Here is a 24,195-nt window from a genome sequence, read left to right as displayed (position 1 = left end):
TTTAATATTTCCTTTCTTCAACGGATCATGATTGTTGGTCTAAAACCATGTGCATAAAAAAATATCTTTTTTCAACCGATGTAAGTAAGTGTAAACAGCTTAAAGATTTATTTAAAAAAAAAATTAAAATAATTCTTTGAGTTAAAAGCAGAATACAAAATTCCCAACTCAGATTTCAGAGCGTTTTACGCTCACTAATGAAAAAAATATAGCTTTGACGTGTCTGACCTGGAAGTTATAGCCTACTCATTAAATCAGATACAATTAAAGGCAAAATTAGAGAAATATATACGATATTTTAATTAAAGGATGCCAATCAAGTTTCCCTATCTTACTAAAAAAAAACTGCGAGACGGACACAGCAGCAAAGCTGGATGAAAATGCTTGCCAGAACATTTGCGAACGAATAGTAGGCTACACTTCCCATTTCCGAGTAATAAAATCAAAGAAACAAATTATAAATTCATTCATACATTTTATTTAACTCCTGTAAAAATGCACAAAATTTCAAAAGAAAACTTAATTGTTCACGATGTAAAACCAAAGAGGGAACATTTATGCACATCTGGCATTGCGACAAATTATAGTTTCTGGAACACGATTCATTTAGGCTATTTACAAAATCTGTTCTAAGGCTTGACTTTGAACTGTCCCCTCGCGTTTAGCCTACTAAATGACATTACCAACTGTCATGACGCAGAGAAATGCAGATTATTGATTAGGCTACTATCACTATTTTTGCGAAGAAATATTTCATTTATGGAAAAACGAATCACCTCCAACATGTTCAGCTCAATTTCTTCCCCTGGAAAAATTAACATTGTTAACCTCTGTAAATGTATTTATGAATTTTGTCACTGTTCATGAATTGATATTTTGTATTTTCCTTTACTTTTATTATCACAAGTATTACCTATTTATTATTTATTTTATTTTATTTATTTTTGTCGTTGTTTGTTTTGTTTGGGCGTGTGTGTTGACAATGGAGTGGGGTGGGATTGAACCACAAAGGTGTCTGTGGGGTTGAATGGAAATAATAATAAAAAGAATTTAAACACTAAAACCATGTGCTGATCTTTTCGGAAGAGGGATGATGCGGTTTGAAACGTTTTTGTCGTGGTCTCCTCCTCTTGCACTGTGCGCATCAAGTGGCGTTTTCGATCTTCAGACATCTGTTGTTTCCTCCTCTTCGTTTGATGACAAACGCCGTTTTGTTTCCACGAGTTTGACAGCTCTGCAAAGATGCACGAAAAATGCTGCAGGACACTCGGTCTCCTCGTTCACATCATTGACAGAAATGATCTCTCCTTTAATGTTTAAAACTCAGTTTAGAGAAATCACACAACCTGTGCAGCGCTAGTTTACCTTAGTGACTCTGAGCAGACAAAGGTGAACAGTGCTGATGTGCACTCTGATGTCCTGAGCTCGGAGCTCGGAGCAGGTGAACAGGGGAGTCGACTTTCCCGGGGTCGGACCATAGACTGTAAAAAGAGGGTCGGACTCAACACTCAGTTCACGACTGTGCGACAATTGTTGCCGAAAAAGGAAACTTTGATCTTTTCAGTCCTTCGATCAACGCGCTGTTTTCTTACGAGTCTGGTACACAGAGAAATGCTGCAGGACTCTCTGTCTTCTCACTTCACAGAAATATGTTTTCTGTCCTGATATTGAAAGACCAGTTCAGATTATCTGTGTTTTCTTCGGTTTTGTTGATATCAGTGTTGACATTAAATAAAAAAGAACAATAGCAGCAGGATTTGATCCATATTTATTAACAGAATTAAAGAGGTGACAGAAACAGTTTTTACACAGGTTTTGTTTGTGCATCTCTCAACGTGATAATCAGTGTCATTTTTGAGCTGTGGATAAAACAGCGAGGTGCCAGTCTCCGTGTAAACTGCTCCACAAATCTTGTCACATTTAATTTTTTCAATGTAAATCTGAGCATTTTAGAAACAATGTCAGGGACACTTGGATGAGTGGTTCGTCTCTTGGTCTCACATCCACCCACAGCGCTGGTTATTGAGTTTCATCGGGTTTTGACGAATTTTACTTTAGTCTTTTTTTCAATAGGTGCACAGCCACATAAAGCTGTGATCGCTCTCTGATGTTGCTCCTCTTCGTTTGACGACAACGCCGTTTTGTTTCCTCGAGTCTGACAACTCTGCACAGCGAGATGCACGAAAACTGCTGCAGGTCACTCAGTCTCCTCTGATGTCCTCTCTCTGATGCAGGTGAACAGGGGAGGACTTCTTCTCACACACTGCGAGTGTGCTGCTGTTGTTGGTTTGACGAATTTCTTTCATCTGCTGAAGTGAAGATATTTGAATCTTCATAATTTCCATAAGCCACTGACTGACTGCATGTGGTAAATCTGTGTCGTCGGATCTTGAATTTCTAGCACTGAATTGTCCCTGACATGTCTCCAAAAATTCAGTGTCTTCAAAAATTCAGTGCTGTTGATCCATTGTGTCGTCCGGACCAGCAGCCAGCTTGTACAGGTGTATTTCTGCCCTGAACTTTCTAGCGTAGGAAATGGTCAGAAGCAGGCAGTCAGGCTCTTGGAAGCTCAGCTGGAGAGAAAACTGAGTGATAATTCTCAGCAAACACTGCATTGTGTGTCGCATTCCTCCGTCTGCATCCATAGTGTGATAATAGAGACCAAGCGCTCTGAGGCAGTAAGAGTTGCAGAAGTCACCACACCGCTGTCTACAGTGAGGAGCTGGTGAATGACTCTGAGTTAAGTAGCAAGTCTATGCAACCCAGTCGCCAGAAAGAAACGTTCACTATGGACTATTCTGCAAACTCCAGAAAAGTCCAGGATCAACGTTTCCGAGCGAAAATACGTTATACGCCAACATTACGTTGCCCATTCATTTAACGTGAGCCAATTGCTGCGTTCATTATCAACGTTTTCTACATGTGGCTGTACAACGTTATTTTTTCGCTGGAAAAACAACATTTTAGGATATATTTGGCATGGTTTTGATGACTTTTTTAGCGAGAAATGTGTGTTTTAGTTTCCAAATGTATGTTGAATTAATGCAAATAAGCTTCTGTTGGTAACATAAACTGCGAATTTGAAAATTGAAAACGTATATATTCAACATTATTCATTAAGCTTTCTGGCGGATAAAATGTGATTATTTGGCACTATTTGAGGACATTTCTCGCGAGAAATGTGTCTTTTACTTTACAAATATGTTGAATGAATGGAAATTAAGTTTTATTTGTAGCCTAGATGTAGATTTTTTCAGCTTGTAGTTGCTGTCCTGGTTGTTTTAAACGCTATTTTATGAATGTAATTTTTTTTTTCATTATTGTGGTAGGCCAACGTTTGGTGCATTATTTTAATCATAAACGTTATATTTATTGAGTGAATGTGTATTTCGTTTGTTAGTTATTACGAAGATTGCTCAGATTTCCATCGTTGCAAGTCCAGGCAATTTAGCTCATTTTGGACCCAAAAATAGAACTAATTGTCACAGAAGGTTTTTCACCATACATAATTTCTATGAGGTGTCTAGAACAACATACTAAAAGTCCTAAGAAATCCTAGTTGGGGAAATATGTTTAATTTGCATCATTATTTACTGTATAAAGTCTATGGTGCCGACAACAATACACCCCAATGGGGCTATTTTTTTCCTTTACTGCTATCACAATGAAACTTTACATGATGAAAGTATCCATGAAATGTAACATTTTTTGTATTACAAGTTTCTTTGAAAATGAATTTGAATATGCAAATGAGCCTTACACTAATCAAATATGCCCAAAATACACCCGAATAGGCTTCTTTTTTTCCTTTACTCCTACCACAATGAAACTTTACACAATGAAAGTAGACATTAAAAGTAACATTTTTTGTATTACAAGTTTCTTGGAAAATGAATTTGAATATGCAAATGAGCAATACACTAATGGAATATGCCCAAAATGCTTATGGTCAAGAAGCCATAAAACCGCAAGCAGCAAAAACAGGGGCCAAATAACTTAGTTCTTAGTCCCACTTATATGTTGTTGAACATAACAGCATATTTAATATAACATCACACACAGTCGTTTAAACGACTTTGATGATTCTGACTTTCTTCTAAAGTGTTCTCTGCAAACTGGGAGGAAAGTCGTTAGGTAAGGCTTGTTCGCTAATAAAAAAAAAAGAACTGGAGACAAGACTGTGCAATTAATTCTTAAGGTCAATATAGGTCTTTTAAGTGTGGCAAGTGACATGTGTGTATGCATAAGTCAAGTGTGGCAAGTGACAGCACTCAGTGCATAGGTGAACTTATTGAATGGACATGAATGTGTTAGTTATTTGGCCCCTGTTGCTGCTTGTGGCTTTATGGCTTCTTGACCATAAGTCAATTAGTGTTGAGCTCATTTACATATTTAAAATTAATTTTCCAAGAAACTTGAAATACAGAAATGTTACTTTTAATGTCTACTTTCATTGTGTAAAGTTTCATTGTGGTAGGAGTAAAGGAAAAAAAGAAGCCTATTCGGGTGTATTTTGGGCATATTTGATTAGTGTAAGGCTCAATTGCATATTCAAATTCATTTTAAAAGAAACTTGTAATACAAAAAATGTTACATTTCATGGATACTTTCATTGTGTAAAGTTTCATTGTGATAGGAGTAAAGGGAAAAAATAGTCCCATTGGGGTGTATTGTTGTCGGCACCATAGACTTTATACAGTAAATAATGATGCGAATTAAACATATTTCCCCAACTAGGATTTCTTAGGACTTTTAGTATGTTGTTCTAGACACCTCATAGAAATTATGTATGGTGAAAAACCTTCTGTGACAATTAGTCTGTCGTAAAACGCTATTTTGCCTGGACTATATGGTTACAGTGAACGATCAGCTGATTTCATTGTGACTGACGTAGCTTCCGGCAAGTCCGTCATCGTCTCACCGACAGGCAGCCCCCGTTCAGGTAACGTAAACAAACAACATGGAAAATTGTGATTAAATAATTAACAATTAAAGCTATTTTACCTCCAAAAACCAGCCAGTGTCGTCAACCACAAACAAAGTTTGACATGTGGTTGATCAAAGTTGTTAAACTGGCTGACTTTACTAGCTGCACTGTTTGATGTAGATTTTAATGATTAGGCTAACGTTAACATAGCTAGGCTAACATTAATGCTACATGCCAGCCCTCACTGTACTTTTCTCACTGTTTTACAGGTAACAGATAATACCTACAATGGCTACAGCTGAAGCTGAGTTCAATGAGATGCTCAGTAAAACGAAGAGCCTGACACAAAGGTAATTTAAATATCTTATTCCATGCATGGGGATCAGATATTATGATGCATTTGTGCAGGAAGTCTGTGTGGTTAACTGCATTACTTTGATTATATTGTGTTGTTTTTTTTAGGTCAAAAAAGAGGACAAAGGCATCAGACCTGCCACGATGGAGAAAACGTGATGATCATCTCTGTGTCCTTGAGGAGAACGGTGTGGAGATGCTTGATGAACAAGAGCCAGGATTTGGTATGTGATCGTGATAATTTGTGCATCATTATTCTTATTTTGGTAGAAAAACATCATGTTAGGATTTCTATGCGGATGTACCAGTCCAAGAAGCTTTCTGAAGTCGACTACAACTACTACAGACTTCAGACTTCAGTCTACGACTACAACTACTACAGACTTCAGAAAGCTTCTGCACACCTCAACATCACCATAATACTTCATTTAGAATGTGATTTTCACAGGGCCTGATTTAAGCCACAGTACCACCTGAAATTAGCTCAGTGCAGCATCACACCGGTGCTCTTACCAATCATATTTCCAACACACGCAACATAACACCACCTGAGAACTCTCTCCTAAACTTCATATGGATGCTGGCAGAAAATGGAGTATGCCAGGGTGGGCTGGCTTATGCAATATTTACAGTTGCCACCTTTTAATTCTACATATAAGTGTATTTTCAATTATTCTGTCAACAGACTGGCAAAGTGTGTTTGAACACCGTTTTACCAGAGTTTTATGGAGTGGGTGATAAGCTCTTTCAAGGTGGACAAGCTGTGCGCAGAAAGAGGATGACACTTGTTGGAAATTCCCACGGGTCACGTGATTCCCGCGGGATGGGAGTCAAAGTTTTATTAATCCTGTGATTGGGACGAGACGGGAATAAAAATCAACGGGAGCGGGCAGGAGCGGAAACTCCATTAATAGATGATGATTTTCAGCCGTGTTAAACTACCAAAAGGACAGATGCGTCCATTTTTGGCGTCATCTTTCAGTGAGCCAAAACTATTTTGGCTTGCATTAGTTAGTTAAATGGGGAGTGGGCGCAGGAGACACACAATAACAACAAAATGCAACATTTTTGCAACATGTTTGGGTTCATTCAACTGAGATGGACATAAATGGACATGGTGTGACCAATGTACTGTTTTTATTTTTTATTTTCTCCAGCTCTGAGGAAGGGGGCTACTTTGACGGGTGCTTCTCTGCAATGATGATGACTTCCAAATGAGGGCCAAGCATGTACAGTAAGTGTTTTTGTGTATTTTCCACATAGATTCTCATTTAACTTCTTGTACTACTTGAAAGTTTATTTTTAAAATAACATTAGAAACTTTTTGTCTTTGTATGCACCAGGAAAGGGCATCTGTGGTCGGTCTCAGCTGAATGCAGCAAAGGCGAGGACAACGAGGAGGAGTAGCTCCAGCCTTGATGAGCAGGTGTGTATCATATAAGAGTTATGCCATCATGGCATTATTCTTTGTGCTCTAAATATGTATGTATATCCACACATCAGCTGACCCACACTATAGGCCCAGTTCCAATCCGCCCCATAAGACTCAGGCCCTGAACCCTCACTGACTAAAGTGACGTCAGATCTAAGACAGAGTGTGAGAGACTGTGAGGGTCCAGATGCTGTAAACATGACTGGAACAGCACGACACGTTACCTTGACAACAAAATGTTGTTGACTCCGGTCATGAAATGATAATTTACTGTAATTTCAACACGCACAAAGTGTGTGAGGGGAACGGACTCAAAACAAAATGTTCCTGGATCAGATCTGATCAAATCATCATCAATACTCTGCAGTACTACTACCGTCAGTATTAACGTGTGCAAACTGCACATGTTAATACTGACGGTAAACTTCTTTTTTTTATTTTTTTGTTGCCCCTGTCCATTAACAATAAAGAGAGCGGCAGAGCTCTCTCTGACTACGTTTGTTTATTTGCTTTTTGCTTTTTTTTTGAACACTTGCGTTCCAACGGCATCACCATGCATCGGTGCTAACTTACGGTAAGGGGGCAGTAAGGGCTCATTCACTGACTCACTGACTTGATGATCTGACAACGGAACAGCCCTCACACACTCACGGAATTCCCGTGAATGCGCCTCTAAGGACACACTCACACTAGGGCCAGTTGATCCGTGCCGTGCTGAAGCCCGAATGCCCCCCCTCCTCTGTCCCCCGCTGGCCCGCAATCACACTACCTCGAACCCAAGCGTGCTGAAGCACGGTTGCCTCCGACACATACGTCATCGCGTTGATATACCAACACGGCGGATGCGCTCTGACTGCAGAAAGAACGGCGCTTTTTAATTGTTTGACCAGTTGTCATGGTAACATCTTGAAGTTTAATCAAAGCGATGTCAACTAGCTATGTTTATGGCGCGACGCAATCGTGACTGTTGTTTACACGCGGTTGCAGACACGAGGTGGAGAACGAGACCGCGACGCATTACTGTACGCATTCCTGGCCAAGCGTACCGTGCACACCTCACCAACCGTGCCGGGCCAGGGAAGTGTACCGTGCTCAGGCAGGGTACAGTTGCACTCACACTGGCAATAGAATCAGGACTTTAGTCTAGTGTGCCTAGTGTGAGTGCACCCTAAGTCAGTGTGTCCGTAAGGGCTCGGATTGGAATTGGGCCATACTCTTCTCTCCAAGTTATTTTGCACTTCATCTATTCACAACTGTACTACACTTGAATGAAAATCTGTCTAACTTTCACAGACTAACACAAACCCAGTTGAATGAATTTATCTATTGGGCTCTTTTTTTGAAACTACAATATTAGCTTCATCTTTTTTGTGTGACTGTTAATATGTTTGCCATCAGTACAACAACAATTACTGCTATTAAGGGTATACGCAACTATACTAAGTGAAGGCTGCCCAGAATGCAGCCACCTGACTGCCATGAAGTCCTTGTTGTCTGTGCTTTATCCCAAGGCATATGGCATCAAGTGCAATATCATTTTATTTATTATTCGTTTCATATCCAATTACAGTGATATTTAACAGTTCTTATTAGCTATAATTTGATGATGTTTACATAATTGTATTGAATTCTACAACCCATAAGACACAAGGTAATACATGGTTTATCATTATTGAAGGTGAAACTCAGCATGATAATGCTGACAGTCATTGGAAAGTTTCAAATCCAGTGAGCGTGCTGGATTACAACGCTCAAACAAACTGATGAATGTTCCACAGACTCAGACTAATGATGTGCACTGTTCTTTAATTACAGATAAAGTGGGGAGCAGACAACCAGGATGGAGCTGGATCTACGTTGGTGGAGGAAATGGGCAACTCTTTCCTCTCCAGGACTGCCATTATCACTAAGCTCATGAGTAAGGGAGGTTTGTTTTAGGCTGTTACACATTGTTATAGAGTTATGATTTACATTTCACTACATTTTAGCATTACATGACTATTGTATTTCAGGTATTTTAGTGGAATAGTCCGACTACATTGTTGTTAGTTACAGTAAGTGAGCACAACATGATACTAAAACAGTTAAAACCCGACTCAAAAAGTGACCAATAGGGGCTCATGAAAGTATTTAGCTTCTCTTTGCACCAGACACACCAGCATCTCCACAGGCAAAGGCAAAGCCTAGAGACCCACAAGGAGGAGATAAACTAATACATTCTTGTGAAACAGATCAGGCCAGGTGTATAGGGCTTTGTTTATTTCGTGACCATTTTTCATCACCACAGTACTGTGGGTTGTAGTCAACGACAAAGTAGATTAAACGTTTTTCCTCAAAACTGTAAAGGTTAGTACTTCCTATTGCTTGTTGTGAACTGTTTTCTTCTCTGTATACTATATGTCCTGTATACTCTATGTCCAACATCTATGTCCCGTCTGGCCGTCCTGGGTGTGGAATCCCTCTGCTGCTCATCCTGAAGTTTCTCCTGTTTTTTTTCTCTCTGAAGTTTTTCCTCAGTGGATGTGAGGGTCTAAGGGCAGAGGATGTTGTTGCTATGTAATGACCTTGGAGACAAAGTGTTTGTAAAAACAGTCTATACAGATAAACTTGCAATGCCGTAAGTGGTTAGATTTTCCACCACTAAATGTGTATGTGTGTATAAATATGTGTAGATGGTCTTACTTAACCATGTTTTATTCTAGTTGTAATGATCTGTGTATGTATTCTTTATCTGTAGTATGAAAGTTTTGTTTTTACCACCCTGTGTTATAAAATGACAATTAAATGAATTCAAATCAAATGACCTTGATTCCTTCACTTCTTGACCCTGCAAATGTACAGAAACGTTAGTATTTAAAACACAATTTTCTTTCTATCACCATATTCCAATATATATAATAATTTCATTTCAATAGGCTACACTGAAATCTGCAATCTTTTGTGTTTTTCACCATATTGCATTGGATAGATGTAGCCATCTTTTATTGATAAAATTGATATAGTAAAATATCTCCTCTCTGACAACTTCTTGTAACCTCTCTGTTGTGTGCCTTGGACACCTTGGGCTGCGTTCAATAGCTCAATGCTCTAATGTAAGCTAAACTGGCTATTAACCCATCTGGTTGCATATTTTTTTAAGCCACATTTTATGAACACAGTCTTCAAACAACACTCTCACTTTATAGCAACAAAAATGTGTCGAGGAATGATGCTTGGGTGTTCCGTTTTGAAACGTTGCCTAATCCTATTGCCTTTGAACGCATCCCGTTCAGACCGCGAAACAGCGTGGCAGAAATCACGTCTAAACTAGCACTAATACATTACTATTTTCATATTTTATAACATACAATCTCTCACGATATAAACATATATGTCATGGTTATGCGTTTTTTGTTAAAGAATGAGCGAATAGACGCTTTCTGAACCCTAGTGTGACAACCCCAACCCCAACCCAGGAGAACGACACAAGAACTACATGTTGCCATAGTGACACGTTGACTGTATGTGCGCTCCGCCATGTTGGTTGTAGTTCTAATGTGTTTTCCCTATTATGTTTGTCTAAGACCAGGAACATTGTAATCTTTTTATAGGTTTTCTGGGGTGCCGAGCACATGTGTTTGGTCAGATTTGATGTGTGTTCCTGTTAAAAGGGAGAGAATGTGTTTTGTGCCATATTTGACCCTATTCTTGACCCCTTCCTGCTGGTTTGCCATTGGACCTGATAGTAGAGGTCAAGAGCTTTCCAAAAATGTGTATAACTTGTCTGTAGCACATTTTGTTGCTGCTCTAGAAGCCTTTAAAAGTGTGTCAGGATCAAGGTTCAAAGGTCACTTGTGGGGAGCAAGAGCTGACCTCAGTTTTCATACTGACACATGTTACTCCCTAGGTCAAGACCTTTCCAACGATGTCTTCATTGTTGTCCTACGACAAAGTTTAATTTTCATCTTGCTTGAAAACTATGGCCCTTTGAGATATACGTTCCTAGCCCTATCTATGAGCCTAACTGGATGAAATCAGTCAAACATGTTTTCAGGGGTAGTGAGTGGCCAAAAATTGTTCAAGATGTTGGTGTCTGACTTATACACTGTTAGACTTTAAAATTTTGACCAGTTTAGACTAATTTTCCTCATAATCTACATCTACACAAAGGTCAGACAAGGAAGACCAGCTGTCCTCTCTCTAATTAGGATGCCCTGACTCTGAGAAAGGAGGTCAGCAGCAGAGAACAAAACTTTAAATAGCCTAACCAATCATTCTATACAATTTTCCCACTTGCCCTGATAAAAATCTATCTATAAATCTAAATTTCTCTTATAAATCTACACCAAATTGATACTGCAGTTTTGATTTGTGTTAGCCCCTCCCCCAAATTTAGGATATGTTACAGTCTTACAATCACAAGTGCACTGTATGTTGGATGGGATACCCCTCCTCCCCAAGTAGCCTATATAAAAAATTATTACATAACTCTGTTATAAGTCTGTTATAACACCTTATTCTATAATGGCTGAAAGCCATATGGTCTCCTCACCTTCCTTTTCTCCAAGGCATTAGTGAAAGGTATTAGTGATTGCTGTTTCATTTGTACAAAACACACACACACACACACACACACAAACCATTGTTTTTGTCTATAGTTATTGTCAGTATTGCAGTGGCTGTGTTTGGGAAGTTGGATCACTGTTGAAATATCCTCTAGCCATGAAGCAGTCAATCGTGTTGGTTGAGTGAGATCAGCCCTTCCTTCTTGGTCTTCTCTTCTTCCACTGATGGACTTATCAAGATGGGCTTATATGCAAATGCTCATAAAAACGAAATCTGAAAGATGACAGTCTAAGGCAACCTTTATTTAACACATACTACAAGGTAAACTGTACTCTGGAGAACATAGTGTTTCAAATGTACTACATTTCTTCAATTAACAGGCATGCATATTTTCCATTCGGGTTGATGAATGCAGATACTTTTATTTTGTTATCTGTGGGAAGAGATTTTCAAACATGAATACAGTATACAACTGATGAACTCATGGACTACCGTTTAAAAAATGATTAAAAGGACAAAAACACACAAAAACTGTACAATTGGATAAGCATAACTAACCAATCTATCAACTGATCCACCACTCAATCATTCATAACAATGTAACTATAATCATTAACCACATAATTGTACATTGTTTTAAGCTGTTTGTGTGGCACCCAGGAATCTCTCCATCATGTTGCTACGAGAAAGAAGAAATGGAAAAAAGAGAAATTCTTTTTAGTAACAGTTGCTTTAGTATCAATGAATCATGAATTAAACATGATGTTGAACATGACATACACACTTCTTTTAGAAATACTGTATGGTGTTACTTGCATTCAATGTTGATTGGTAACTACAGTGTTCTGAACTATATCTGTTACTCCAGCATGAATGTTCACCCTGTAACCCAGAAGCCTCTCATACAGCTACGCTTCATGGCAAAGTTGTGCACAGAATTTGAGATGTTGCATTTGTGGTAATGCATCTATGATGACACAACATACATACTGTACCTCTTTGAGCAGGGCAGCCATTTCACCTTCACCTCCCTTAAACCCCTGAAAAACAAGCAATAACCAAAATGACTGAAAATTAATACACAAAATAAGCAGAAATAATAATCTATAATAATATCTATTATAACATTAGCCTAGAAATCTAGACGCACCCTATCGGCAGCAAAAATATTGTGTTGACCAATCACAGCGTTCTATCTGTTTAGAGAGTCGTTGGGCGGCTTAACGCCATGACGACATACATTTTAATTGGCTTGTCAGGCTAATGTCATCCTGCTCTTTGCTCTGATTGGTCGTAGCGCTCAAGCACTACCCCATTACGTGCAGAGGCAGTTTGAAAGACAGCCTTCATCCCGCCCCCTGGATTGAGCCGAGGTCTACCGGTCGTTGCCAGACTAGACATTTTAATGATATAGTCTGGCTTGTCAGGCTATTATAACATAAGATCTTAACTTTAAACTGTGTGTGGTGAAATGGTGATTATAGAAAGTTTGCAGTAAATCTGTAGGGGAGACTGTGGTACGCAGCATAGGGCAAGCTGAGCCACCCCTTGTTGCTAGGGAACCATTAAGAAAAATAGAGCTTGTGACCAAATATTTAGGAGGACCGAGGAAGGCATCATTTCATGGAATTTGTGACGTAAGAACCACATGGGTTAAACGGTTAGACATCTATGTCCGAAAAAACATTTTTACTCTCGAAAGTGAATTTTTGTCAATCACAAGTTTCATGAGAATTGTGTTTAGACCAAAAGAGATTATTATAAATGTGTAGTATGCATCAGTTGAAACTTTTTAGCTGTGGGAAGTATTAAAGTCAATATGGTAACTGTGGGGTACGTTGTGCCACCTGCCCCATACACTACATGAATGTATTTTTATATTTTTCCTTTTTTTAGTTCAGTTGAGAGAGACAGGAAATGGGGAGAGAGAGAGAGAGAGAGAGAGAGAGAGAGGGGGAATGACATGCAGGAAAGGACTGCCCGATGCGGGATTCGAACCGGGGCCGCCTGCAGTGAGGACTGTAGCCTCTACATATGGGGCATCTGCTCACTTGACGCTCCTAAATGAATGTATTTTGTCTTTACTTGTCCTGATTACTAAATCAGGATTCTGGATGTTTATGATTACAATAAGTACGCTGCTGAAAACAAGCTGCTGTTTATGGTGAGCCATGTATTACTTTAAAAGAGAAAGATGAAGGATTCTTCCCAAGATGCAATGTAATCACAAAACTCCCCAAAGCTCAGTGAGTTGGTGGCTCAGCAGCAGGTCCCTGCAGTTTGTGTTCACCTGCCACCTGGACAGGTGGAATATGAAGTAAAGGGGGAGGTGGGAGCTGGTGGGGGTCGGGGGGGGGGGGGGACTCAACTTAGATGCTCCTATGCTCAACTTGCCCAATTCTCCTCTGCATGGTGAATGTGTATATTAAATGGTTCATGTAGCCTACATAAAACCCTGAAAAGATGAGAAGTGTTGGTAGAAGCCCTTGTAATATCTGCACACTAGTACACAGTATTCCACTAAAAACAACAGAAACAACAACCACCACAAGGACAACTTACTTTGGTAATCCTTTGCCCAACAATCTTGGAATAAGGGAAGCTCTACAGGTTTATGTGGACGTCACAGTCTGGAAATGAGTGAAAGTTTGTAAGTTTAGCATAAAAGCACAAAAAGCTAAATTACTGAAATGACTAAAACACTTGTTTTGATAGAGACATCCATGAATGACATGAATACAAATATTAATACTTAGAAAATAATTTGAGCAATTCTTAATGTTAGTGATGCTATCTACATAATGGATGTGTGTGAATGCATATACACCTGCCTGTACATGTGCATCCCTGTATACAAGATCTTGACCCTTGATCAACACTGATTTTCATTCAAGTGTAGTACAGTTGTTAACAGATAAAGTACTAAATAACTTGGAGAGAAGAGTATAGTGTCAGTCAGCTGAAAGTGCTGAAACAGTTACAGTTACCTCTCACTTGATGCCATATGCCTTGGCATAAAGCACAGACAACAAGGACGTCATGGTGGTCAGGTGGCTGTATTCAGGCTGTATTAGGACCAGTGCTTGCCAACTACGTCCATACAGAAGACTGGAGGACTTGAGAACATGGGATATGCGAAGATCTCTCCCCTGTAGGATTGCATACAGCATTAATAGCAGTAATTGTTGTACTGATGGTGAAAATATATTAACAGTCACACATAAAGTAGTAAGTAAAATTGCAATTAAACTCTTATTGTCTTCTTTCAAAAAACAAACAAACAAAACAAAACCAAAAGAGCCCAATAGATAGATTCATTCAACTGCTGGGTTTTTGTTAGTCTGTGAAAGTGAGTTAGTGAAACCTTAATCAATTATTCAAGTGTAGTACGGTTGTGAATAGATGAAGTGCAAAATGACTTGTAGAGAAGAGTATAGTGTGTCAGCTTAAACAGTGAAACATGTTGGTTGCATAGATTTAGGAGAATATAGTTTAGGACTATATCAACAAGAATAAGAATGTTATTATACGGTACTTGCCTGTACATATTTAGAGCACAAAGAATAATGCCATGATGGCATAACTCTTGTATGATACACACCTGCTCATCAAGGCAAATTGAATTATCATTTCATGACCGGAGTCAACAACATTTTGTTGTCAAGGTAACGTGTCGTGCTGTTCCAGTCATGTTTACAGCATCTGGACCCTCACAGTCTCTCACACTCTGTCTTAGATCTGACGTCACTTTAGTCAGTGAGGGTTCAGGGCCTGAGTCTTATGGGGCGGATTGGAACTGGGCCTATAGTGTGGGTCAGCTGATGTGTGGATATACATACATATTTAGAGCACAAAGAATAATGCCGTGATGGCATAACTCTTATATGATACACACCTGCTCATCAAGGCTGGAGCTACTCCTCCTCGTTGTCCTCGCCTTTGCTGCATTCAGCTGAGACCGACCACAGATGCCCTTTCCTGGTGCATACAAAGACAAAAAGTTTCTAATGTTATTTTAAAAATAAACTTTCAAGTAGTACAAGAAGTTCAATGAGAATCTATGTGGAAAATACACAAAAACACTTACTGTACATGCTTGGCCCTCATTTGGAAGTCATCATCATTGCAGAGAAGCACCCGTCAAAGTAGCCCCCTTCCTCAGAGCTGGAGAAAATAAAAAATAAAAACAGTACATTGGTCACACCATGTCCATTTATGTCCATCTCAGTTGAATGAACCCAAACATGTTGCAAAAATGTTGCATTTTGTTGTTATTGTGTGTCTCCTGCACCCACTCCCCATTTAACTAACTAATGCAAGCCAAAATAGTTTTGGCTCACTGAAAGATGACGGCAAAAATGGACGCATCTGTCCTTTTGGTAGTTTAACACGGCTGAAAATCATCATCTATTAATGGAGTTTCCGCTCCTGCCCGCTCCCGTTGATTTTTATTCCCGTCTCGTCCCAATCACAGGATTAATAAAACTTTGACTCCCATCCCGCGGGAATCACGTGACCCGTGGGAATTTCCAACAAGTGTCATCCTCTTTCTGCGCACAGCTTGTCCACCTTGAAAGAGCTTATCACCCACTCCATAAAACTCTGGTAAAACGGTGTTCAAACACACTTTGCCAGTCTGTTGACAGAATAATTGAAAATACACTTATATGTAGAATTAAAAGGTGGCAACTGTAAATATTGCATAAGCCAGCCCACCCTGGCATACTCCATTTTCTGCCAGCATCCATATGAAGTTTAGGAGAGAGTTCTCAGGTGGTGTTATGTTGCGTGTGTTGGAAATATGATTGGTAAGAGCACCGGTGTGATGCTGCACTGAGCTAATTTCAGGTGGTACTGTGGCTTAAATCAGGCCCTGTGAAAATCACATTCTAAATGAAGTATTATGGTGATGTTGAGGTGTGCAGAAGCTTTCTGAAGTCTGTAGTAGTTGTAGTCGTAGACTGAAGTCTGAAGTCTGTAGTAGTTGTAGTCGACTTCAGAAAGCTTCTTGGACTGGTACATCCGCATAGAAATCCTAACATGATGTTTTTCTACCAAAATAAGAATAATGATGCACAAATTATCACGATCACATACCAAATCCTGGCTCTTGTTCATCAAGCATCTCCACACCGTTCTCCTCAAGGACACAGAGATGATCATCACGTTTTCTCCATCGTGGCAGGTCTGATGCCTTTGTCCTCTTTTTTGACCTAAAAAAAACAACACAATATAATCAAAGTAATGCAGTTAACCACACAGACTTCCTGCACAAATGCATCATAATATCTGATCCCCATGCATGGAATAAGATATTTAAATTACCTTTGTGTCAGGCTCTTCGTTTTACTGAGCATCTCATTGAACTCAGCTTCAGCTGTAGCCATTGTAGGTATTATCTGTTACCTGTAAAACAGTGAGAAAAGTACAGTGAGGGCTGGCATGTAGCATTAATGTTAGCCTAGCTATGTTAACGTTAGCCTAATCATTAAAATCTACATCAAACAGTGCAGCTAGTAAAGTCAGCCAGTTTAACAACTTTGATCAACCACATGTCAAACTTTGTTTGTGGTTGACGACACTGGCTGGTTTTTGGAGGTAAAATAGCTTTAATTGTTAATTATTTAATCACAATTTTCCATGTTGTTTGTTTACGTTACCTGAACGGGGGCTGCCTGTCGGTGAGACGATGACGGACTTGCCGGAAGCTACGTCAGTCACAATGAAATCAGCTGATCGTTCACTGTAACCATAGCAACGATGGAAATCTGAGCAATCTTCGTAATAACTAACAAACGAAATACACATTAACTGAATAAATATAACGTTTATGATTAAAATAATGCACCAAACGTTGGCCTACCACAATAATGAAAAAAAAAATTACATTCATAAAATAGCGTTTAAAACAACCAGGACAGCAACTACAAGCTGAAAAAATCTACATCTAGGCTACAAATAAAACTTAATTTCCATTCATTCAACATATTTGTAAAGTAAAAGACACATTTCTCGCGAGAAATGTCCTCAAATAGTGCCAAATAATCACATTTTATCCGCCAGAAAGCTTAATGAATAATGTTGAATATATACGTTTTCAATTTTCAAATTCGCAGAATATGTTACAAACAGAAGCTTATTTGCATTAATTCAACATACATTTGGAAACTAAAACACACATTTCTCGCTAAAAAAGTCATCAAAACCATGCCAAATATATCCTAAAATGTTGTTTTTCCAGCGAAAAAATAACGTTGTACAGCCACATGTAGAAAACGTTGATAATGAACGCAGCAATTGGCTCACGTTAAATGAATGGGCAACGTAATGTTGGCGTATAACGTATTTTCGCTCGGAAACGTTGATCCTGGACTTTTCTGGAGTTTGCAGAATAGTCCATAGTGAACGTTTCTTTCTGGCGACTGGGTTGGTCTATGGGTGGTGGCTCCGCCTCACTTTCTGCTCCTGTAGTAAAACGTCACAGTCCGTGAGCACTAGTATTGGTTATAGCTACTGCTCCGGTAGCGACGTCCCTCTGCACAACCAGCATGAGCAATAGACTCTGGTTGTGCAGAGCGACGTCACTCTGCACAACCAGCATGAGCAATAGACTCTGGTTGTGAGGAAAAATTCTGGAAATCTCAATGGGGGGACGCTATGTATTTTTCTCATGGCTCAAATTACTCTGCTGGAGTTGCAATATTACTAAACAAATTTAATGGAGATATTCTGGAGTCCATAGTTTCAAACGAAGGCCGGTGGATTATTTTAGTTTTGAAAGTAGACAACTTTTGTTTATTATTTGTAATGTTTATGGACCTAACAGAACTGCTCAAGCCAAGGACACGTTTTCTGAACTTTCTTTAAAACTGGACATCTTAAAAGGAAAATACATTGACTCTACTATTATAATAGGAGGAGACTTTAATGATGCTCCAGACGATCACATGGACCGGCATCCTCCAAGATCTACGTCACTACAGAACTTTAAACCTTTAGGTGATCATTTTCTACTGACAGATGTGTGGAGATTTATGAACCCTGGTATCACAGACTACACATGGTCTAACTCCAGCAGGAACTTACGATCAAGAATTGACCTTTGGTTAATGTCACCACAAAATTTACAGTTGGTTTCAGATGTCTCTCACTCTCATGCTCCTTTGTCTGATCATAAACTGATATGTCTAAGATTGAGGGGATCAAAAGAAAAATCAAACATCAGAGGTTATTGGAAAATAAACAATAATATATTAGATGATAACAAATTTAAAGAAGGAGTAAATATACTTGCTGAAGATATATTTAATAGAAATGAAATGAATTCAATTCAAAAATGGGAATTCTTTAAATTTGAAATTAGAGAAGCGGCAATTAAACGCAGCAAAGAAATAAAAAAATGAAAAAATGAAAAAATGAATACCTTATTAAATCAATTGCAACTGCTAAGCTCCAAACAAGACATATCTGAGGATGAATTAAAAATACTAGGAAGTCTCAGTGAAGACCTTGATAGGATGTATGTAAATTTAGCTAAAGGTGCCTTCATTAGATCTCGAGCCAAGTGGTTGGAAGAAGGTGAAAAAAATTCCAGTTATTTCTTTGCACTAGAAAAAAGGAATAGAAAGAGAAATAATGTTACGTCTCTCAATGTAAGCGGTGTCATAAGTTCTGATCCTAACAACATTTCTAATTACATAACCTCATTTTACAGCAAACTATATACATCTGAATTTAGTCAGGAAAAGTGTGATACTTTTATGAAGCACATACAAAACTTTACGCCCTTGATTTCAGAAAACTTTAAGAAAGAATGTGATGCTACCCTTTTATGTTCAGAAATTACTGATGCTGTACACTCAATGAAATTGAGAAAATCACCTGGAAGTGATGGCCTTTCAGTAGAATTTTATCTTTGTTTTTGGGAACTAATCAAGGATCATATTTTATTAATGTATAATGAATGTATAACCAAGCAAGAAATGACAGCAACCATGAAGCAAGGACTTATAACCTTGATCCCTAAGCCAGGGAAAGACCCTTTAATAATAGAAAACTGGAGACCTGTTTCACTTTTAAATATTGACTATAAAATCTTAGCTCAAGTCTATGCTAGACGATTAAAAAAGAATTTAGAAGAGATAATAAGTGAAAACCAAAATGGCTTCATGGCAAAACGTCATATTAGCTGTAATGTCCGATTAATAATGGATCTAATAGACTATTCTGAATATATAAACTCTAAGGCATTGATGGTTTTTCTTGACTTCTACAAAGCATTTGATTCGATTGAGCACTCCTTCATTATACAAACCTTTCAAATTCTTGGTTTTGGTAATACATTCATTAGTAACATTGCCATGTTTTATAAAGACATAAACAGTTCAGTTATTCTGTACCCCAAAATGTCCTAAAGATTTTCTGTTTCAAGAGGTGTACGTCAAGGCTGCCCTATTTCCTGTTTCTTATTTTTGGTTGTTGCCGAACTTCTATTTTTAAACATTTCACACAACCCAGGTATTCAAGGTTTAACAATATTCAGTCGAGAGGTAAAGATTTCTCAGCTGGCTGATGACACGGTTTTATTTCTCAAAGATAAAATGCAAATACAAGCTGCACTACAGGTGACTGGTGAATTTTCAGAAGCCTCAGGTCTTAAACTTAATATCAACAAGGGTGAGATTTTATGTTTATATGAGACGAATGAACAACATATGTTTAATATTCCTGTTAAACAAACTGTTAAATATTTAGGAATTTCTATCACAAAAGATACAGAACTTAGACAGCAACTTAACTTCTTGCCTAAAATTTAAAAAACCAAGTCAATTCTTAATATGTGGCTGCAGAGAGACCTTTCCATGAGTGTTGTTATCAAAAGCTGAGGGTGTGTCAAGGTTTGTTTACCCTGCTCTGTCACTTTTTCTTAATGATACATTCTGTAAAGAAATCAATAGTTTATTTGTTAATTTTGTGTGGAAGAATAGACACCACCATCTCAAAAAATATATTATTTGTTTAGAGAGAGCAGAAGGAGGTTTGGAAATTTTAAATTTTTTTCATTTAAATTCCACCTTCAAGGTTAAATGGCTTAAAAAATGTTTGGAACTACCAGAGTCACTATGGAACTTTATTCCGCACAATATCTTTAAAAAGTTAGGAGGCTTAAAATTTCTAATGGGATGCAACTTCACAGTTTCAAAATTACCACTGAAGCTTTCAAAGTTTCATCAGCAAGCTTTACGCTGTTGGAAACTCTGTTATGTCCACAACTTTTCTCCACACAAAGAATTACTAGGGAACAACGGTCAGATTACTGTTAACAACAAAAGTATATATAAAGAAGCTTGGATTGAAAGAGACATAATATTTGTAACAACCTTGTTTGATGATAATGGGAATATTTACAACTATGAAGACTTCCTGAAAGCTAAATCCTTCCCTGTCAAATACAGAGAGTTTGTTTCTATTGTAAAAGCTATTCCCGCAGGTATGATTGAGTTAATAAAGTGTCACCTACGTTTTCAAAATGTTGAGGTTCTGACACCTTCTCTAAAGCTTGATGGGATTTATATAATGGATAGAAAATGTACAAACAAACACATAAGGAAGGTACTACAGACACATAATAAAATCTCACCAAGAGGAAAATCTTTCTGGAATTCACAGTTGGCTAATATTAACTGGCGCAAAGCCTGGTTATGTCCCTTTCAATTCTGTATCTCAAACAAAATCAGAGAGATTCACTTTAAAATTTTGCATTGTATTTATCCTTGTAACAAAATGATTTCTAAGTTTGCTGATGTAGATGAAATGTGCACTTTTTGTGGAGATGAACCAGAGACAATGTTACATTTATTTTGTACTTGCCCATTGTCATTTGTTTTTTGGAGAGATATGGAAAACTTTGTGTACAACAAATGTAAACAACACATAACAATTAGTAACAGAGATATTATTTCAAAGTTTGAACATGAAGAAAAATCAATTAATTTCATGATAAATCTCATGATTTTAATGGGAAAGTTTCACATACACAAGAAAAAATTCTCAAAGTCTCTTCCTAACTTTAATGTTTTCATAGAGGAGTTTAATGTTTATATAAAAACCTTGTCACTGACGCTAAACAAAAAAAGTGAACGCACACTGATATACTTGAACTCATTTTCACTTACCCCAGAATAGAGAGTGCCTTATCTTTATATTATTAACTGTTTTTTTTTTTACACAGCATATTTTTTTATTTTTATATTTCATTTATTTATTTTACTTATCTCAACACTGAAAAGTGTCTTTCAATGTCTGTTTCCACGAACATTCCAATTGTTCTCTGATTGTCTGTACTTTGCAAATATGAAATAAAGATTTCAAAAAAATAATAATAATGTAATAAATTTTGTTGTTTAAGATGTTTAAAGTAACGTCAAGCTGCCACCACCTTTGTTAACCCGGTCTGGTCCGGTATTAGAGGTCAGAGAGCACCCACCACAGACAGATATGTATAAAAATAGACAATCTTTATTTCCAATTAATTTTTAAGTTAGGGACGTTTGCACCCAGCAGGCCAATGAGGGCAGCTCCAGCAGGTCAGGCAGGTAACTCCACCATCCGGCGACACCAACACTGCACACAAGAGAACACACCCAAAAAGGGACACTGCACAGCAACTAGCACAGGTATCACACTACACACAATGGGAGCTCAAAATCACACTGGCTCCTTAGGGACCACTACAACATAAAGGGTCGAACCCCACTCTTAACACTAGGGGGAGATAGAGCGCTGCAAGAATAATGAGCTGCCCTTAACGGGGCCGCTGGCACACTGACGTCAGTTAATTAAAAACCTTTCTTTAAGAGGAAAATCATATAACACTCGGACATTAACTGACAAGACTACAAATACGTTTATATGGAAATCATTAAAATATAGGACTTATCCTGCGTCTGGTGACGAGATCCCCCCGTGGGGTCTAGGCAATGGAACTGGGCTGTGCACCGGAGAAGAGGCTGCTCAGCTGGCAGGCGTGGAGTCGTTCAGCGTGGTCGGCGTCACTGATGTGGCTGCTGCATGAGAGCACAGGTAAGGCACGGCTACTCCCCGGTCCCTCGCTACCTAAAGGAGGTTTCTGGCCTCCCCTCTTGATACAGGACTGATCGACACGACGAACTCCCCTACTCAGCTGTCTTCACTGCCGGCAGCACTATAAGCTGCGAACAGCACCCACCCGCCACAGTGCCACTGGCTCTCAAAAAGCTCAGGCCGACGGCTCTCACGTCCTCCCGTCTCTTCGTTCCTCTCGCTCTCTCCTCCGCCTGTTTTCTTCCCAGCCGCTGAACCCGGTGAGTCTCCTCCCCTCCTCAGGTGAACTGCATCAGCCCTTGATTGCCTCCCACTGCGGTGAGTTCCTCCGCCCCACACCACTCCCTCACTACAATAATAATAATTTAAAAAAAAAATAGACTCTGCTTGTGCAGAGCGACGTCACTCTGCACAACCAGAATTACCAATACCGTCTTTGCTCTGGTTGTGCAGAGCGACGTCACTCATGCCCAAGTCATGAGATCGAGAGCCTGCGTGGGAGTGGGAGGGCAAGGCCAGTCATGTTTGAGACAACAGTTTCAGCAATGCTTTCGGTTTAAACGCCTACGGCAGGGTTGGTCCGAAACAGTTTACAACATGGCTACGGGAAAAAACATGGAAATGTCTGACTCTGGAATCAGAGCTGATGAAGGCAGCTTCTGGTGGACAGACTGGGCCTTGTACAGGAAGGGAGAGCAGGCATGCTTAAAAAGACTATAGGCCTACATTCAGATAGGCTAATTAATAGCCCTGATAGTGTTCTCTGTTTTATAGCCTACACGTTTGAAATGTTGATATTTTTAACATTAGATAGCCTTGGTGGTGCTCCCCATGCTGCTCTGAACTGCCCCTGGAGAAGAGTTTGGCGCAGCAACTGGGAAAATTAATAAGAGACACACCTGAGACAGAAGGGTGAGAGTTGTGTGAGGTTCCTACTGAGCCTCTCAGTCCCACAATATCTCTGCTGAAACTAACTTTTGAATCTTGTTATTGTTTTTGGTAACACTTTATTTTAAGGGGTCCTTGTTCCTGTGTATCTACCTAATTAATTACAGTGTAATTACCTATGTAACCGTATGTAATAACATGTACTTACATTGTAAGAAATGCTTGTGCAAAGAGAGAGGCCACTTTGGCATTTCTTATTACAAGTGTAACAAGGACCTGTAATAAATATGGATCAACTCCTGATGTTGTCGTTCTGTTTTATTTTAAGTCATTGGTAACACTGATATCAACAAAACAGAAGGAAACACAGATAATCTGAACTGGTCTTTCAATATCAGGACACAGAAATAATATATTTCTGTCAATGATGTGAGGAGACAGCATTTCTCACAGTGGCCTCTGTGCGGATTCAGCAGCGTCTCGTAGGAAAAAAAGAGAAGTTTCCTTTTTTCGGCTACATTTGTGGCAGAGTCGAGTGAGTCCTCCCACCGGGAAAATCCGCCAGTGCTCATCCGAGCTCAGTTGAGCTCAGGACATCAGAGAGTGTTGAGCGAGAAAAGCTGCAGGACTCTGTCTCCTCACTTACTGTAACATAAGTGACGGAATTCCTATTCTTTCTGTGTCCTGAAATAAAATAAAAAATGAAAAAGTTCAGATAGGCTACTCTGTGAAAAACAGTAGCCTAATGTCCACGGTTTGATGAACAGGCGATGACAGAAGCCGTTTTGTGCGAGTTAATCAGCATCAGTGTTAAACTGTCGAGAAATAAACAGCAAGCTGCAAAGTAGCTATTACACGGATCTTTAACATTTCCTTTCTTCGACGGATCAGGATTGTTGGTCTAAAATAATTTGCTGATCTTTTCAGAAGTAGAGGGATGATGCCGTTTCAAACATAATCGTATTGT

The 24,195-nt window shown here is 38.9% G+C and overlaps 1 protein-coding gene and 1 long non-coding RNA gene across 3 annotated transcripts; one reads left to right on the top strand and one right to left on the bottom strand.

Moving 5' to 3' along the window:
• Positions 1-4,899: 4,899 nt before the first annotated feature.
• On the top strand, positions 4,900-8,791 carry LOC310990860 (uncharacterized protein). Of its 2 annotated transcripts, XM_083978392.1 has the most exons (5): positions 4,914-4,942; positions 5,197-5,277; positions 5,390-5,505; positions 6,625-6,707; positions 8,529-8,791. In XM_083978392.1, the coding sequence occupies exons 2-5, from the start codon at positions 5,216-5,218 to the stop codon at positions 8,649-8,651; spliced, it is 384 nt and encodes a 127-aa protein (XP_083834518.1). In that variant the 5' UTR covers positions 4,914-4,942; positions 5,197-5,215; the 3' UTR covers positions 8,652-8,791. The 2 variants fall into 2 exon arrangements, 1 of the variants encoding a protein (XP_083834518.1); XR_014595597.1 differs by lacking the exons at positions 6,625-6,707; positions 8,529-8,791 and adding an exon at positions 6,439-6,516 and having other exon boundaries at positions 4,900-4,942.
• A 6,510-nt stretch (positions 8,792-15,301) lies between these two features.
• On the bottom strand, positions 15,302-17,068 carry LOC310991555. Its single transcript, XR_014595635.1, has 4 exons — positions 16,919-17,068; positions 16,584-16,664; positions 16,356-16,471; positions 15,302-15,422 (listed from the first exon to the last, which is right to left on the bottom strand). It is a non-coding gene; the product is annotated as an uncharacterized lncRNA (long non-coding RNA).
• Positions 17,069-24,195: the final 7,127 nt, after the last annotated feature.

The sequence above is a fragment of the Trachurus trachurus genome (assembly GCF_905171665.1).
Source record: "Trachurus trachurus genome assembly, chromosome: 9".
Lineage (NCBI taxonomy): Eukaryota > Metazoa > Chordata > Actinopteri > Carangiformes > Carangidae > Trachurus > Trachurus trachurus.
Note: the sequence above shows the minus strand (reverse complement) of the source record. Positions and strands in the feature narration are given on the sequence as shown.